Source organism: Halichoeres trimaculatus, unplaced genomic scaffold, assembly GCF_033239565.1.
Source record: "Halichoeres trimaculatus isolate MK-OKI-2021-1 unplaced genomic scaffold, fHalTri1.1 fHalTri1_scaffold_16, whole genome shotgun sequence".
Classification (NCBI taxonomy): Eukaryota; Metazoa; Chordata; class Actinopteri; order Labriformes; family Labridae; genus Halichoeres; species Halichoeres trimaculatus.
The window spans coordinates 25,297,289-25,316,543 of NW_027437194.1; the positions used below are offsets into that span (position 1 = coordinate 25,297,289).

Sequence of the window (19,255 nt, forward strand, 5' to 3'; positions counted from 1 at the left end):
TGAATCCTGGGAAATGATGTGGACAAAGAAATCCTCACAATGGTGAAGATTTGTACTCAGACTAAGGATAACTATTTACATTTTTTAGACTAATCCCAAGTTACAAAAAAGATTTCTAAAAACCTTTTTGGACCTCAAATTTAATCAACCTGATTTGAGGCTTTAAAATGCCAAGAACAAAAGACATCAAAAAACATACTCGTCCATTTTATCCAGTTTATTACAAAAAGAGCACATACAAAAAGATAATATACAAGCCATGAAATAAAATTCAAATAAAAAAAAAAAACAAAACAGAAGGTTTGGGTTTAGCAATGCAACCTTTAAAATTATTATTATTAGTATTAATAATAAATAAAGTACAAAATTCCACCACATGTGAATCTAATATTTACGCATATTATGCTCATCCATTTCTTCATCAACACACTCATCACTTAATGCGCTATTGCTTTAATATTAATGATAAATAGTTCTGCTTTCAGATAAAATATCCTATATTGAAAAACATTGCGCAGTCACAGCTAAAACAGCAGGTTTCATACGAGGATGGCGGCAGCCCTTTCACTGGCACTTTTTGGGATATTTTCTCTTCAGCTTTTTTTTTTTTTGTCAGTTTCAAACAGCCACAAAATTCATATTTTTCTGTTATATTCTTTGAATACATTTTCACCATATACTATTAAACCATTGAGACTAGTGAAACCTGAGAAACATGCATTTTTAGAAAAGGTTGTGCTTTAAAATCCTTGCTTCCCTTTTAGACTGTGAAAGGAAACGAAGGATAGATTCTGAGAGGACAGATGGACTGTAAAAGAAGAGAAGAGGAGCAAAAAGAAGGAGAAGCACTAAGAGATAAATGAACTGAAGAAGAATACCTGTGGTGTTTGTAAAGCCCACAGTGAGACATGCCTCTTTAAAGAAGGATTTCCACAATAAGTAACGCTGGAGCATCACAAACCAGCAGCAGTTTTTGCTTGAATTTGAGGGTAATGGCTTTTGTTTGACCTGTCAGATGTTCTCAGCTCCTTTGAATTGATCATGAAACCGATAAGGCATGGTGGCTTCATGGACTGATTGTTTTGGATGGTTTCAGGAAGATTAAAATAACACTAACACTTAAAGCGAGGCACTTGTTATGCTAAAGTCTAACGAAGAGAAACACAAGGTAGACGTTAAATCGAGGAACATGCTTCACTGATGATCAGTACGACCCATAGTGCATCGTGATAAGCAGAGCATACAGAATAAAGAGCATGTTCTTAGAGATTATATCAAAATCAGCTAGACTAACTTTTTTTTGCCAGTGAGAGGGTTCCCATAGTTAAACAAGTGAGTGCAAAACAAAAGTCACAAACTAAAAAAAGTTCACTTCATTGCAGTTTGTCCACTACATCACAGCATGGGGGATCAGAGAAATTGCATTGAATGGAATGTAACTAAGATCCACAGCACCTCACGAGAGAGACAGAGAGAAAGAGACAGAGAAAGGTGGTTAGAAAGAGAAGAAGAAGAAGAAGAAGAAGAAGAAGAAGAAGAAGAAGAAGAAGAAGAAGAAGAAGAAGAAGAAGAAGAAGAAGAAGAGACGGAGAGCGGGCTCAGTAGCTCAGCGTTGGACAGTAAACATGGCACAGCCAGCTCGTGGAGATCAAACAGCAGGGCGTCTTTAACTTTAGTGTTCCAAATAGTACAACTGCATGCAAAGCATTCCCCTTTAAAACAATGCAAAAATGAGGTAATTGTTTTTTCATAGCATTTTTGTGTTATTTCTAAATAAATAAATTATGATTCAGCCCCCACCCACCCCACCCCCCAACGAGAACTATATAAAATTAAATACAGACCCACAATATCTACAGTTAGTCATAAATTATGATTGTTAAATACTTAAGGCATTTCAACTGACAACACCCTGTGTAAACTATGAAAACTTCATCACAGATGACTCCACTACAGGAGGAGGCAGAGGCGACGCTGGCAGTGCACAGACAGGGACAGCTCATCCTTGATCAGACAGTTAAAGGTGTCCTCTGATAGCTGGACTAATGATGTATTTCCACCTCAAGAACGAGAAACTTTGTGGGTTCACAGAAACTGAAAGCACAGAGAGACTTTGGGGTAATTTACTCTACACCCCAAAAGTTCCTCTATTAGTCTGAAAAGAACAGGAACTCCTGTGTGGTATCTAAAGACCTGAACATTCAGAGAGGCTATTGACCTTTAACCTTAATCTAAAATAGGCTAGAGCAGTGGATCCCAGAGCAGGGTCAGGACCCACTGGAGGATCATGAAACAGTAATTTGCAAGGGGTTCCTTTCCAGAATCTAAAAACTATTTAAGTTGCATATTCAATATATTATTGTAAAGGAACAAAAAAAAATGTAATTTATTTTATATCAAATCATGCAAACAGATAATTTTTCATCTGTTTTTCACATTTCTTTGTGACTGAACCAGGAGTACAACGCTATCAGTGGAGGTTGATTAATTTAGGGGACACATAAATATATCACTATAAGTAATCTAATTGTCTAATCATCTGACAAATTTGGTATCTTTGCCCTTTTTTTTTTTTTTTTGGGTGGTGGTGGTGGGGTTGATTGGCCCTTTTTTTGTACATTCCCACAGCATGGATTTACGAGTCTCCACCAATACAATTTTGAGGGTTATGGGTTAAAAAGTATGGGAACCCCTGGGCTGGAGGACCTTTGACTATAGGTTTCTTATCTAAGAGGATCACTGGTTAGAAAATGGTGCATTTTCACACCAGGAGCTTTCATCAAGGACTAGAGACTTGACATGATGTGAAGTGCATTTAAAACCCAGAGATCAAGGTCAAATGAAGTCTTGAGGTGCTTTTCAACTGCAAGAACTTTCCCCAGGAACTAGGGACTTGAAGAGGAATTGTATACATTTCAACTGCAGAAACTAGGGTCTAAATTTGGTTCCTGGGTAGTTATTCTAATGAATGTGTCTCTATCAGCTCCCGGTGTTATGGTTTAAATAGTGACCCTGTAAACTGGAGACCTTCAGCTGAGCATGTCAATGGATATCCAGTTTACAACAAAATACAGAAGAAGTTCTTGGGAATGGTTCCTAGTTTGTTTGTTTTTTCTAAATGAAGATCAAAGATCTTCACGAGTATGAATTATTAAATGATGATCAAAAATAGTTTGAGCAGAAAGCATCCCGCTGAAAGTCCTTAATCAGCAGGGTTGCAAAAACAACCTTTGGTGACTTAAACTGTAACCACTTTGGAGTTCCAGGAACTTGTATCTGGACTTTGATGTGAACCTTGCAGAACCCCTCTAGCACTCAGGAGTCTCTTTGGCATCTCAGCAGACAAAGCTATTTGATCGTCGGTCTTTAGACCTGACTGAACTCACAAACAACTTTGCACAAGAGGAACCTTTTTGTTATAGGACATGCAGCTCCTGGTACTGACGGCTCAGGTACTTTAGGTGGAAACACAGCTTTAATGAGTATTTGGGTTTGGTTCTTCCAACAGTTTTTTCTCCTCCTGTCGTGCCCTGTAGTCTCTGTGTGCACCACGAGAGCCAGTCTGCCTCCGTCTCTCGACGTTCTACATGTTCTAGCAATACAGCATAGCAACCAGTATAGCAACCACAAGGGGAGGTCTGTCACACAAATACACGAGATCAATACGTAAGCTCCTCTCTGCTCAAACACTGCATGAATCTAGACCTAAATATAAACCAAATGCAATACAGAGGAAAGTCTTTTGTTGCTATATAACTATTGTCACATGTGCTTGTTCTTTAGGCAATAAGGTAAACATCAAAGAGAGGATCCCAGCACTGCCACAGAGGGGACCCACACGCTACACGTCAGGGGAGCCGCCGCTGACACCGTGCTCACTTTTTTCTTTGTTTGTTAGTTTTAAGAAGATCGTCACAGCTTAGATTAACTAAGTCATGCAAAGCCGTCTCTGTACCGTTTAAAACTGCAGAACGCTACCAAAGCAGCCGCCCAGCTCGGCGATGAAACATGCATTATTTGAAGCACACACTGTTCTGCCTCTGGCCCCACGCCAGACAAGGATGCAGGTACGAGGGCAGCGAAACCTTCCTCCCACTTCCCTCTGCAGCGCACAACAGTTTCCTTTTTTCATCCCTTTATTTCTTTTTTTTTTGGCTTTGTGTTGTATAAGCACTCCAGTGGCTGTGCTGTTAACCTACAGCAGGTTTTAGGTGTTACACACACTCACATCTGCACTTCCTAAACATCCACGCGTTAGTTCCTTGAGTCTCACACTCACACACATACACAGTGGGGCAGAGCACACACACACACACACACACACACACGTAAACCTGCTCCAGGCTCAAGCTACACTGTGACAAAATGCATTTTGGTGAAACACGTTCTACCTATTTGAAGTCAAAACACACAAACACGCGGCGACTCGATCACGCGGCTTCCAGCGAACGAGACCTACTCGCACAACACCAACCAAAGGTAAATATATTGCAAAATGTCAAAGCTGCATGAGAGAATTAAAACACTTAGCTAGCCGGTGCAGCAACAGCGCACCAGGTCATCACTTATTGGTTACTGCTACTCTACCACGACCACAAATGATCTTTAGGTAAACATGGCATCTGAGCATTTGGGTATTCTTGTGTGGCAGAATTTTCACTTTGAAGTGTGTTTAAAAGAGAGAAATATATATATGTTTATATATATTTATTTAGAAAGAGAGAAAAGTAGCCGGCTTAGTGAGCGGTCATGTGTTCCCACTCTCAGGACGAGAAGTCATGGCTTTGAGGACATGCTACACAGCCCGTGGCTACCTACAGTACAACACCACAACAGCAACAACACCCCACTTACAACCAGCAAGCTACAAGTAAACCCTGTGTACATGAGTGTGTGTGTGAGTGTGTGAGAGTGTGTGTTTGCCTCCAGAAGGATGTGCTTCTTTAGAAAGAGAGTCCTTGGCCTCTCATGCTGTCCTGGCTTGGCTCAGTTAAAGCGTGAGTCAGAAGAAGTAGGGTGATGATGTCACGTGATGTCTGGAGACATTTGGCTAAAGCACCCTACGAAGGGGAGGACAGGGAGGAGGAGGAGGAGGAGGAGGAGGAGGAGGAGGGGGGAGAGCAGGAACCACATGAGACTGAGTGACGAAGAAGGGCGAAGGCGGGGGCTTTGAATCTCATCAGCTGTTGGGGTTCAGCTGTGTTTCAATGTCAACTCGACAGATCGGACACTTCCTGCTCGTGGCCAGCCATTGGTCGACGCAGCCCTGGTGGAAGAGGTGCATGCAGGGAAGTCTCCTGGAGGACAGAGAGGGACACAGAGACATGGGACAGAGTTAAACACATGGATCCCTCATACCCCACAGGTACAGGAGGACATTCAGGCGTGAAGAGACAACTTCTGTTGAGTCATCAATCCTCAGACAGCTGAGACGCCATGTGCTGTAAGCTGAGACGCTTCACGTCCCAGGGCGATTCTTTTACCCCCCCAATCTCTGCCCCACACTTGGATTTTCATGCATGTGTGTGTTCACACGCTCATGTGTGCTCTCTGACAGAGGATCCAGATCCTCCTCTTCAATCCAGCCCTTTAGTATTTAACATACCCAACTGTTAGTTAGCTTAGCTTTGACTAGAAACAGGTGAAAACAGCTAGCATAGTGTCGTCACAGGGCGTCAAATTCTACCCAACCTCACTCTTATTTACTATTCCAGACTGAATCACTGAGATAGCAGATATATGTTTATATTTTATATTAATATATAGTAAAATATAATATAATATAATATAATATAATATAATATAATATAATATAATATAATATAATATAATATAATATAATTTAATATAATATAATAATATTAATATAATAAATTATATTTTTATACTTAATATATTTTTATATTTACATATTCATTTAATTTCCCCTCAGGAATAAATAAAGTCTTTGCTTTTCTATTCTATTGTGCAAAGAACTAAGATCTTTTTCAAATCAATACATCTTTAAAATCCCATACTTGCACCTATACACCATATTTTAAGAAACAGTTTGGGGAAGGTCAGTGGTCACAATTAGACATGAAGATCAACATATCTTATTTCCCAAATGGTCAGTCTACAGCGTTTAAAATCTTGCTGTTAACTGATTCTTTTTGAAGGAGTCATATGATCTGGATCTCACCTGACGTCCTCTCCGTCCTCCAGCATTGACAAACAGATGGTGCACTTCTCGTCCACATCTGTCTCCTCCTCCTCCCCAATCTTCAGCTGCAGAGGCTTTCTCTGTGAGCAGATTACAGGAAACAAAAGGCAGGGTTAGAGAAGAGCACGAGGGATTAGACCACATGTTTCTGTGTCTGCACTGGATCTAAGCCCCTGTTTATGTCTTATTTTTAGTAAAAACAACTTAATGTGAGCCACATTCACCAGAAAAGTCCAGATAATGGTCTGATTACAAGATGTTATAACGACAAAAAATGACACATGAATTGACAAAAAAAAAATCTATTCGTAGAGTAATAGAGAAAAATTTCCTTGAAATACAGTATTTTTCTGGACTTGCTGGTTAATTTTGTAATTCATATGAAGTCCAATAAGCTAAAATTAACAAAAAGACATAAACACTTGTTGGATTTCATTTTTTTGCAGTGTGTATGTATGACATAATCTTACCTTTTTGTATTTGTGTGGAAAGGTAAACCTCTCAATCGTCGTCTGAACTGCTCCTCTGCTGACACTCCCGAGCCGGTCCTCCAACTGCAACAACTCCTGAGAGAATAAAAAAAAAATAATTTACAACAATGATTATGGAAGAGATACTTACATGACTCAAACAAGTATAAAATGTCATACTCTGAACTCAAAGACAATTTAACAAGTTGAATTGTCTGACCTCCTGAGTGTGTCAAGTGTGTGAAATGTGTTTAAAAGTTACCTCATAACTTTCTCGAACAGCTGTGGCGTGTCTTGAAGGATTCAGACTTTGCAGAGCCAACAGGTGCAGTTGGGGGTACGGGTAGTTTCTGATTTCATGCACAACCTAGACAAGAAGAAGTCTCCTTTTAGTCCAATAAGAACTATTCTTTGGTCCATCACAGTTTTCATCTGTTTTCAATGACAACAAACTGGCTGTAAATGGAGAAATATGTATTGTTCATAAGAGGTCCAGATAGAAATCCTCACTTTGTGTCACCAAAAAATGACCAAAACAAAACTTCAGGCCATGAATTCAAGCTCAGTCTACTGAACATCAGCCACTCTTCACACAGCTATCCAAACTTTCTCTTGCTTCAAACCTCTTTCTAACCCACCTCTACCCAGACTCTCTTCATCAGGGTCATTCATACCCCTTTTCCATCAAAAGAACCAGATGCTGGTGCTAGTGCTTGGTTTGTTCTAACCACGTTCTTCTTAAGAACCACTTTGGTTTTCCATCTACAAGTAGCCAAGTTGGAGCCACGTCGTTGCCCCACTGTATAACGCCAGTACGTCACTACATATGTAGCTGTTTACCCAAGGACACTCGCTCCATACACAAGCCCACAAAGCAACAATGGAGGAGGTCTTTGTATTCATGCACTGCTGCTTCAACTTCACCTCCATTTCAAGTTTGGAATGAAAAACTGCAACAAAATAACAGCAATAGCAGCTTTTCTTTTTAAAAATGTCTGTTTTCCACCGCTGGCTGTTGGTTACTGTAACCCTGGCTCCTGGCCCTGATGTGGTCAGTGCTCTGCTATTGCCCAGTATAGAGTTGGTGCTGGTCGAGCACCAGGTTTTAGCATCTGGAACCTGTGCTTTGCTGGTGGAAACACAAAAAACAGGTGCGAGGTCAGGCACTAGCCTGGAACAAGCACTAGCTCCAGCTCAGTTGAAAAGGGGAACAGTGTTTAGTCATTGATAGGGATGGGTACCTTTCACATTTGAACCAATGTCCAGTACCTTCCAGTCGGTATTGATATTCAACGGTACCAATATTTGGTACTTTTTTTGTGTACATCAAAGTTGTCACAAATAATAATTTGTTTAATAAAATCTCAAAGTTTTTCAATTTAACATATTCATTTCTTTATATACAACTTTGCAATGCGGTGTTCGTGTCTAGAATGGAATATCACCTACTTTTCCAATCCCTCACAGTCACAAGGATGCATTTAGGTACCTAAACATGGTAGGCTACCTTTTGAGTTTACATAAATATGTACCCAGTACTACAGAGAGAATTTAATGGGTACCTATAAAAGTACCCAATTCAGTACCCATCCCCAGTCACTGATAGACGCTCTGTTCTGGGCCCTGAGATCTTTGCTGATGCTCTCCCTGCCTCTCCACATAGGCACATGAAAAAGCAGGGAGCTCTCAGAACAGATTCATACCACCAAATATAAGTTATCGCATCCTCATAATGATTTATTTAGACCAGAGTGGTGGAGACTAAAACTGGGGCATATTTTGTGATCTTTTCTGGGACAGAACTGTCATACGAGATAATGTAAAACAATGAAAAAGCTCCGTACAGTTCACACAGGTATACTGGTCACACTGGTCAATGGTAGCCGGCCTGTATTTTAGAGGAAAAAGTTTTAAAAGTGAGTCTCACCAGATATAACTGTGAGATATGGAGAAGCACTAAAGCACCTAAAGGCATAATTTAATGTTAAAGAACTGATTAATATTTTCATTTCTGCTCTACTTTTATCAAACATTGATCAGTAAATCAGGGTATAAAACATTATTAAGTCCCACTTAATATTGATTGTAATACAGGTCCACTCCCAAAGCTCCTACAGCTGTGTTTCTGCAGCAGAGTCTCATTATCGCAGCATTAAAACCTGAGGGCTTCTTTAAACCTACCTCTAAACTGAACACTCTGCCACATGCATTAATGAAATCTTAGATAACTGACGATGAAACACAAATATGAGAGAGCTTCACACACCACTTGTGCAGAGGATGTGTTCCTGGGGAAGTGGTGCATTCGAGGGGAGGCCAGGTAATGCTGATAGTGCTGCGGAAGCTGCTGGAGCTGGTACTGATGATGAGGAAGGCCAGCGTCCACGCTGAGATCCCTGCAGGCAGACACACGGGAAACTAAATCATCACTGTCACCAGTGCTGGGTGGTGTGACAGACAGACAGATGGATGCACAGTGTCATTTTTGGACTCCATAAGACTCTCGTTTATCTCCAACTGGGACTCACCAGTCCGTGCCTTCAGCCAGGTAGCGCTGCTGCTGCTGTGTCATTGGCTGAGGGACGTGGAGGGGAGGGGAGTACTCGTAGCCTGAACGCAGTCTGTGAGGGTTCAGGGGGAGACGCTCCTGGGTTCTTCTGAAGTAAAGAAAGAAAATGTTTGAATTGTTTTCCAAAATCTGAATTTAGAAGGAAAATCTTAATCTTTGCACGGTAGACCTGAGTAGCTGTGTCGATCAATCTAAACTATATATATATATATATATGGATGCCAACGTTGGGATCAGTTAGGATTGATACTTAAGTTTCAGTTTCTCTTCTCTAGTATGAATTTAAACACACAAACACAATAAACCTCGCTTTGAAAATTGGAAATGTATTGATTTTCATTTTATGTCATTTTGTTTATGTGTGAGAGGAGGTATGTTTGTAAGACCCCGTGCGTGATGTGGCTCTTTGTAGTACCATGGTCATTTTTGTGGCTCTTGGTCTCTGACTGGTTGGCCACCCCTGGTTTAGGCAGATATTACTCTATGGGTCATGTGACAGTAGACTCTACCTGGAGTGTGGGAGGATCCTGCGGTGCTGCGCCTCGATGAGCTGCTGCTGGATGAGGTATTGCTGGTGTAAGGCCTGAGGTAGGAATGGTGGCCCTGGCACATCCTGGAACTGTGGGGGTGTGGGCAGGGCAGTGAGGGCCGGTGGAGGGTGGTGCGCAGCGGGCAGGTGGGTAGCCAGGCTCGTCTGAGGCTGCTGGCTGGCGTGACCCAGAGGAAACTCTGCTGAGATGGGCGCCTGGGGAGCACCCAGGTGAAAGTGTCGGCAGGAGGTAGCATGGCTGTGTTGATGCCTGGTGAAGTGTGCTCCTACGGGGAGTAGATGGAGGGATCAGAGCTGAGCTGGATCAAAGTTTCATTCACTCAGACACCACATGGAGACCTAGACAAATCAGTGGCGAGGACATTTTCACACACACTGTTGCAGAAACAAGCACATTCTGTCTTTGTCACACACACAAACACTTACAAATACATTTAACAAGCACTCACAGAGAGAACATGAAGATAGGACAGACCCAACACTGGAAGAGAAAAGACAAGACAGACCAAACAGCAGATGGAAGACACAGACATTAAGACCCCTGTGGAGCTCCTTCAAAACCCACACACAGATTGCACCCAGAGCCACCGTAGAGAGGACGGATCTTCACAAACTTCGCTGAGAGTCGTCTGAGGTCCACCGCTTTTCAAATATCCTCTATATTATGTTTGTTTTTGGAGGAACTCATATTCAACTGTACATCTCTCATTAAAAACACTCCACAGCACCAAAGGTGGGCTCAAAGGACTGTCCGCCCCCACTCTCCTCCCTCTACTCCACCAGAGGTGCAGGAGACATGAGATTGTGTGCTCGTCCCACTGAATCACCTCAGCATCGAGCTGCACAGAAAAATCAATATGAATTACTGCGAGCCGAGAGAAAGGAAGGCCAGGAGGAGGGTGAAGTCGGGACAAACAGTTACTCTTTCAGCTTCCCATTACCACTTTCTAGCTTTCTGGAACAGAAAACAGACAGCATGATGGGATACCTCGATATGGGGCCTTTGAAAATACGGTCCCTTAAATGTTTTTGTACTGAAATAATTACCTAAGCTATTGTTGTGTAAACTGGTCTTAAATGAGAAAGGCGACTGTGGATAATGGTTTGTAAAAGTATTGAACATACGCTGAAAATCATTTGGAAACCAATATGAGCCAAAATGATGGTATACATCATTTCCTTTATTTGTTTCCTTTATTTAAAGACTACTTTTATATTTAAGGATTATTTTGTCAGCTCTATCTCTGATGTTAGTGTAAGCTAAAATGGTGGAACAGTTAAGTTCAGGTTGGCACCAACACTAAAGGTGTGTTTTGATCAGAAGTTCCAGGAACTAAATGGTTCCTAAACCAGAAGTCCGGTGAAGATTATGCAAATCAGCCAGCAAAACACAGATCAATTTCTGCTACCTCAAGCATGAAAATGGCACAGATACACTGGTGTTTTGGCTTCATAAATGAGCCTGTTGATTGAAGACTTTCTGCCAGGTGCATCTCTCTCAAATGTCTTTAGTTCATCATTAAATTCTGATCTGATGAGGAGTTTTGGACAGCTGAATCAAAAACTAAACTAGGAAGCATTCCTGAGGACTTCCTCTGCATTTCAAAAACTGTTGTAAACTAGAGTAAGCATGCTAGGCCTATAGTCAACGCTATAAGTTTAAACCAGAGTCAAATTCCTTCTATTCTTGAAAATACTTGGCGAATACGGGCGATTCTGTTTCTGTTTCTGATTCTGATTCTGTCTTGTCCAGAAGCCGCTTTTGGTAGATCTCCACTGAAGTAGAGTTGAGTCGATCATCTGGTGTATTGGAGAATACTGAATGCAACAGTGGAACAACAGATGCATATTCTGTATGAAGACAGTCAGCAGATTCAGCAGATTAAGTAGAACAAGCACAACACAGTAGTTCACAACGATCGTAACGCTACTGTTTTCCTGTTGTATGCGCTTGCATAAGGCGGTGTGGGACGTCAGCATTTCCTCTGAAAATGGCGGCTCACTGTTTACACGGCAACAGGGTCGCATTTCAGAAAAATCCCATTTTGGAGGCCGTTTTCAAAAGTTTGCGTTTTAGGTCGGCTGAAACGCTTATTCCGTGTAAACGCGAGGTTGAAACACAACAAAACTTTTGCGTTTCGCCAAAAAACCATTGATGTGTAAATGGCCCCTTAGACCCCTGGTCCAGAAGTTGAAAAGTACATAGTTCCTCAAAAAAGCCCTAGTTCCTAGGGGAAGTTCTTGCAGTTGAAAAGAAACCCTAAGCAAAGCGATAAGAAGCTTAGTTCCATAGGGCAACAAAATTTTCGGGTAGCATCTTTAAGACTGATTTTTTTTTTATGTTTGATTGTTTCAACTGTTCAAGCTAACATGTTATATACCTCATGTAGCTATCCTTAGCTATCTGTAGCTAACTTTTTTTTTCCTTTTCTTCCTTCTTTCTTTCTCTTTCTTTGAACATGAGCAAATATTTAAACAAAATCAATGCTTAAACAGAATTAAACAGACAAAAAGACCCACCACCAACAACCAAGGAGCCAAATAAAATTGTCATTTGCAGGTTCAAAAGGAGTGAGAAGTAGTCACAACGTATCTAGTCCCAACCTTTTCTCTATACTTAACATGTTTTTTTTTATATATTTAAAAAAAATGTTTTTTGTTATTGTGATTGAGGCATTTCTTTGCAAGAGGTAAGTTTAGTTGCCTCCATACTCATAATGCCAGCTGTTTCTGCCTGTTTGTGGGTTTTATGCTAAGCTAAAGTAAGCTAAGCTGACAAGAACATAGCCTATAAAGGGATATGAAGTTTCAAACAGCCTTTTCGTCTTTCTACTAGAGAAACAAACTTTTCATTTTAGCATTGCTAGCATGACATTTCTGCATATTTCCATGACGGTTTTAGCTTCATTATCGGTAGCCTGAGGACATGTGAAGCCAGTGAACCTGAAGAGCCTGGAGCCATCTGAAACAACATGCGTGTGAGGAATTAGGGCAGAAATGGCAGTCTGTTGGTTTGGGTTGGTAAGGGCTGAGCAGTACTTTGTGTAAACCCTGTGACCTGGTAAGGCTGGAGCAAATATCAGATTCTGTGCCCATGGGCTGATTCACTGACATTAATATTTGACATCCTGCAGAGCTGCTGGCACAGAAACAAGCCTGACGATGTGATTGTTTCATCTCTGCTTTGACTAAGACTTACTGATGTAAAATGTCTGTTCAGTGCAGACCCCCAACCATTCATCCACACACATGCAGACACACACACTCCTCACCCCCATGCTGCTGCACAGGCAGCCCCTCCCCCACTGTGTGGCTGCGGCATGGCGTCCCTGTGTGAGTGACAGCCTGTAAGCCCTGCCCAGCCGCGACTGCAGCAGTCTGACATCGAACCTGTCTCTCCCCCTCCCATCACTGCAGCTCTATAATCGCACCTCCCCTCTAACATAATCCTGTCTCCTGCTTTGTGCTGTGGTCTGCCGGGATGTGTCACTATGAGCTGTGTTTACGCAGATTTTCATTTAAACTCCACTTGCTGATACCACTGATGCCAGAACTCACAGTCACACTGAGGGACTGATGAGTGAAAGCAGCCTGCTGTTGAAATGCAGTTACACTCCATGCTATTTTATTCCTCTCCTTTAAAAACTAAACTTTGATTAAATTAACGTGGATTAATCCAGCACAGCTTCTGTAAAACATCAACGCACCATCACTCCTGAGCTATTTAAAAGTCTGTTGCTGCCGGGCAGCAGTGGAGAAATTTGCAGACATGCATGGCTGTCTTAGACACACCTTGTGTCTGCACAGAAATAACTCATGACTATTTCAAACATGTGAACAGATGCAGGATTCAAGTGGCTGCAAAGTAACGGCAAGAAGTTTAAAATGTGCAGCCTCATACTTTGAGATCTATGACAGTAGAGCCTGCACTGCATGTTGTGACCAGCTGACACACTTTCATGCCTTTTCTACAGAAGACCTTTTAAAGAATCTGAAACATATTGGAAATTAATAACAAGGTTACTAAAAGCTTTCGATTTAATATTCTATTAGACCTTCTTTGCTGTTAAAGACTTTTATGACAAAATAAAGTTTTACTCTTATCATAACCAAAATGCCAGCCCCATGTTTTGACATTTTTCCTGCTAATGAGTAATTTGCAGCAGTATGAGCTGAATTAGGTTTTCTTCCTCTGTTGTCAGAACCAACAAAAGGCGAAACTGGATGACTAGAGGAATCCGTCGTGACATTGTAAAGCTGTGAGCAGCTTCTTTCTGTGACTCAAAGCTTTATTTGCACAATTGTGTCAAGGTCTGCCCTGCTCATCACTGAATAAAGACTGGATGAAAGGGGCTGAACATTGACTTCGTTACACACAGACACAGTTTTAACACTCTAATAAAAGAGCTGCTGTTTGCAGATTGAAATAAATCCTTAATTCGCTTCATATTTGGAGCTTTGATGATTCTGATGAGAAGACAAACACTTAACGTACAGGTATGTCTGTAAGGATGGCTGTTAGCTTTGTTTAGCACAAACCATGGTTACAGACAAACTGCTAACCTGAGGATACCTCAAAGACTCAGTAATTAACATGTCGTCTGCCATTTGTTCAGACCATAAAGAAGAGGTAAAAATAACAGTTGTAAGGTGGTGTTGTAGCAGACCAGATCTTTGGGTCTGTTTTAGCACAAAGAAATGGTGAAAAGTGATGTTTTTTCAAAAACAACTGAGATATGTTTTTGTTTAGCTAACTTATAAGCTGCCTCTGGACAGATTTTTACATTGAGAATCAAAGCAAAGCTAGCTGTCTCTACCTTTTCCAGTTTCCACGCCGAGCAAGGCCAGAGGCTTTTTCATGTAGTTTAATTTTTAGCAGACATTTATTAAAGCATTATCGATCTACCTGAAGGCCAGAGGAAACAGAGACGGGTTCTTACAAAAGCTGACCTGGTTTGCTCTGAGGATAGACTTTAAAAGACATTTTGTACAAATCATTAATGATACACTAGAAGACAAACAATTTGATGTTATTTTTGATAAGTGCTACATATTATGGAGCCTGTTTAACCATTTTAGGTAAAGCTACAAATCATGATAACCAAATTATAAGATTGTATGCAATAGTTTATCACAATGATATTTTTAAGGAGCCCCTGAAGTCCTATTTAAAAAAAAAAAAAAAAAAAATTGTGGTCACATGTTTTATTGTTTGCGCACAAGAAAATAACCTAAGCAAGCAAGATAACATCCTGTGCCTAAAATACAATAATTTTCAGGTCTAGTTTATAATAGCTTGTGCTTGTAAGATAATAACATTGTGTTATACAATGTTTTATCTTGTGCACACAAGATAGTAACTTGTGTGCACAAGATAAAGATATTGTCGTTTGTAAAAGTTATTGTTTCTTGCACACAAAATGAGATGATATCCCATGTGCACACTGGAATTATCTTGTGCACATAAGATAATGGCCGTTTTCGAATTTGCATACTATACTAGCAGTGCCTATTGATTCGACCAAAATGTAGTATGCAGTATGCAGTATGCAGTATGCAGTATGCAGTATGCAGTATGCAGTATGCAGTATGCGAACAAATGTCAGAGTTGTAGTATGAGAAAAACACCCGGATGATGTACTGAATCGGGAAAAATCTACAGTATGCATCGGACCAGTCTGCTTCGCCTACTGTTACCCACAATGCATTGCGCCTGGTCCCATATCAGAAGTGAAAATGGCAGCAGAGCAACAACAACAGGAGTAGCAGAGGATTATAAATGTAAGAGCCATTTCTTTTTTATCTTTAAATCCTCATCATCTCCACCACTGAAAGTTAATATAAAATGCTCTCTCTGGCGATATACTTGCAGATAAGCTACTCGTAGTTTGTTTATTTTGTACATTTTCAATAAAGTTCTTTGGGGAAAAAAAGTCAGCCTTAGCCAACTTCCGTTTTCTTTGAACTGAAGACCAGCGTAGCATACTACAAAAATTAACCCAACTGAACAGTCATACTACATACTGCTTATGAAAGTAGTATGTAGTAGGCAGTGCCTACTACATACTACTTTAATAAGCAGTATGTAGTAGGCAAATTTGAAAACAGCCAATATCTTGTGCACATAAGATAATATCTTGTGCGCAAGACAATGATTTTGTGACCAAAGTATAACTGTATTTGAACAAGTTATTAAATTGAGCTTACATGGTAAAGTCTTATTATTATCTTTGCACACAAGGTATTCTTTTGTTTCCACAACAGGATAACATGATAACAAGTTATTTTCCTGAGTGCAAAAGAGCACACTCACAACATTATCTTGAGCACAATTGTTATTTTCTTTTCTAACATAATATCCTGTGCTCAGTATTACAAACAAATATTTTTGGGACTTCAGGAGCTCCGTTACTGTTTTTTTTTCCTTAGAAAAACTTCATTTCAGAATTATTTCATGAATGTTGGTATCAAAATATAAAACACCATCAAAGAGGAAACTGTCCATTTTGCTCCAAGTTGTCTGATCTTAACACCAGTGACCACCAATGAGTGAATGTGAGGGAGGCTGCTGTGCTCTGTGAACATCTGTTAGAAGGTGATGGTAGCGTGTCGTATTAAACATCAATGGAGGTGTGTTTCAGAGTACACATGCTTTTATTCTCGTCATTTTAAACAGATGTCTTTTGTTTACCCCTTTGAATTGTACGCAGAGCAGCAACTTTAGTCAAGTGTGTGGTAAAGAGCTGAGAAATGAGAGCACATAAAAAGTGAGGGACCGTCTCAGTGACAGCACAGTGTGGAAGGAGGAAGGGGAGGAACACATGGAAATCAGCAAAAAGCACACTGAAGGTTAGAAAGAAAACTACAGTCTTTATTGGAAAATATTAGTATGTGTGGCACTGTGTGATAATAGTAATAATAAGAGTAATATCTCTGATATAACCATTATAATAATAATATCATGCAGATAGAGACCGAAGGCAAGGCCCGACCATGCTCTCTGTAGGGTTAACAGAACAGAAGCAGCATCCAATGAGTAGATGTGTATGCTTACAGCACAGTTCAGTATAGCAGGGACATCTCTACACAAAGTTTACATTGGAATCTGCTGTTCAATGTGGAGAAACAGAAAGTATAAAATGACCATGCATTAGGATCTAATACAAGAACATAAGGTAGAAAACCACAACCAAAGAATAAAAGACATTTTCATTCTAAAAGGAGATCTACAGCAGTGCAGGATATACACATCCCTGTAAAATGGATAGCATTCTGGAGCGACTGAGGAAGAATTTAAAGAGGGGGCTGTGCATGAAGAGTGAGAGTTTTGGTTTCTTTCTAAATGATTCTCTTCAGTTTATCAATTCAGCTGACAGGAACAAAGGCTTTCACACACTGACAGGGTTACAGGCAGCCGTGTGGTTGCTACTGAAACAGGTGCAGTGGACCATCAAAAGGTGAACATTACATCACACAGTGATTTAAGCACCATACAGGTTAGCCAATTGGTGAATTATTGATTAAAATGATTAAGAGGAGGTGATTATGCACGTACTTCATGCTGGTACAATGCACCTTTGCAAATAGGGGATGGAGACAAATATCAAAAGAGTTCGATCAAGCCTTGCTGTAATCGAATGAAGGGAAAAGGATCAAAATGTATCCACTTTACAGAAATTTACAGCAGAATGTAGTCTATCCACACTGAATGGGAGAATCACAATGACAGTCGGTAGTAAAGTCTAACGCTACAATGGGTTATTCACTGAAGAGCAACATGACAGTTTAAATAAAGACAAAGTGTTTCTCTCTACAGAAGGTGTTATTCTTTAGTCTGTTACACAGAAGGATACGGTATGAGTGGGAACTCGGTTTTAATGCCAATGTCGTCTTCAGATGGAAAGAGGAAATGAGGAAGAAGGGGTTCACAATACAGCTAGATGCAGAGAACAGGCAGAGGCTACGGCAGACAGCAGCAGATGATCGTTAGCTACACAATGGAGGGGGACAAAGGTCTGAGAAATGCGGAATGTAGAGCCAGCCTCGATACTATGGAACAGGAAAAAAGAACACAAATAAAAGCACAATGAAATCATTGGTGCTACTGCATGTACTTCTTAACAGAGCAAAGTACTACCACTACTATTATTATTACATAATCAACACAGATAGCCTGCTGCAATGGAGGATGATGTTATTGTTATTGTGCCCAATTCAGAGCCCGGATTATTCAGCTTTACATGTTCACATCTGAGCTGCAGGCGCAGTTTTTAGCGTTCATCTGACGCAAATTTCCACCATTTTAACGTCTGTTTCTAGAGACGAATTGTAATCCTTTTCTAAGCTATGGGTATTAGCAGACACTACCTGTATTGGATTAAAGGAGAGAGACTTTTTCATTGATTTTGAGGATAAAAACGCAAGAATTCAGCAAACTCGATGCCATTTGCGCACAGTATTAAGGTTGTCAGCTTCATTCAGATACACCTGCCAGCTTGCTTGTTCACATTTGAGACTAAAATCCAGATTTGAGATATTTATCAGCCCCAGGTTAGCTAGTAAACGTCGCTATTTCAAGCTGTTACCTTGGTAACGTTTGCTAGCGGTGCGACTGCACAAAATAGCCCTTTACGCACGAAAACAGCGCGCAGGGCGAGCAGAGAGCAGCACAGCTGAGGAGAAGAGCAGAACTGCCATTTGACAGCTGCGCTTATGTTAAAAGGTCCTAACGCACATCTTAACGGCTTTCCTAAAATATTATCTGTCTTGGGTTACGCACACCACGTTGGTTGAGGCTAAATTAGCACGCTACCAGCTGGACCGATTATGTGATCTACGCTCCTCTGTCGCGGTTATGCTGGCTTGCGTTTTTTGCTAGCAGGTGTCAGCTCTGTTTACATCATTTGAGGACATTTAAAAGGAAGCGACGCCGAAAAAATGTTAGATTCAAACAAATAAATACATAAAGCTAGTCATACCTCTATTTCTAACTGAGCCGAAGACAGGGAGAACCAGATATCCAACATGTACTAACACCATCCTGGGTCCTTCTTTGTTGTGTGGGCAGCCAGCGAGACAGATGGTCCATGGAAATGATCCCCTCCAGTCCCCTGCACATTCAAACGGACAGGCTGCGCTGCCTGCACACTCAGAGCCCAGCAGCCAATCACTGGACCCGCCGATCAGGGCCCTCCGGTTTTGGCACCCTGCTCCACCAATGGGACGAGCGCCGGGGCGGGGACGTCTGTGTTTTGGAAAGCCCGCCCCTCTGTGACTGAATCATCCAGATATGGAAGGCTCCTCCATCCCATCCATCTATCTATCCAACAGACACATTAGTATGAGAAATTCAGATTATGCTCCTGACCACTTACACCGCGCATCCATGACCTTGACAATGAGGAATGTTCAGTTAATGTTCTCTTTAGACAAAAAAACATTCATCTCTATTTGTTCAAGAATTA

The 19,255-nt window shown here is 40.9% G+C and overlaps 1 protein-coding gene across 2 annotated transcripts; it reads right to left on the reverse strand.

Moving 5' to 3' along the window:
- Positions 1–202: 202 nt before the first annotated feature.
- Positions 203–18,946, reverse strand: ark2ca (arkadia (RNF111) C-terminal like ring finger ubiquitin ligase 2Ca). 2 transcript variants are annotated; one of them, XM_074690354.1, is made up of 8 exons: positions 18,770–18,946; positions 9,751–10,057; positions 9,201–9,329; positions 8,939–9,068; positions 6,935–7,039; positions 6,673–6,768; positions 6,182–6,282; positions 203–5,297 (listed from the first exon to the last, which is right to left on the reverse strand). In XM_074690354.1, the coding sequence occupies exons 1-8, from the start codon at positions 18,828–18,830 to the stop codon at positions 5,180–5,182; spliced, it is 1,047 nt and encodes a 348-aa protein (XP_074546455.1). In that variant the 5' UTR covers positions 18,831–18,946; the 3' UTR covers positions 203–5,179. The 2 variants fall into 2 exon arrangements, with proteins under 2 accessions (XP_074546455.1, XP_074546454.1); XM_074690353.1 differs by having other exon boundaries at positions 9,201–9,326; positions 18,770–18,942.
- Positions 18,947–19,255: the final 309 nt, after the last annotated feature.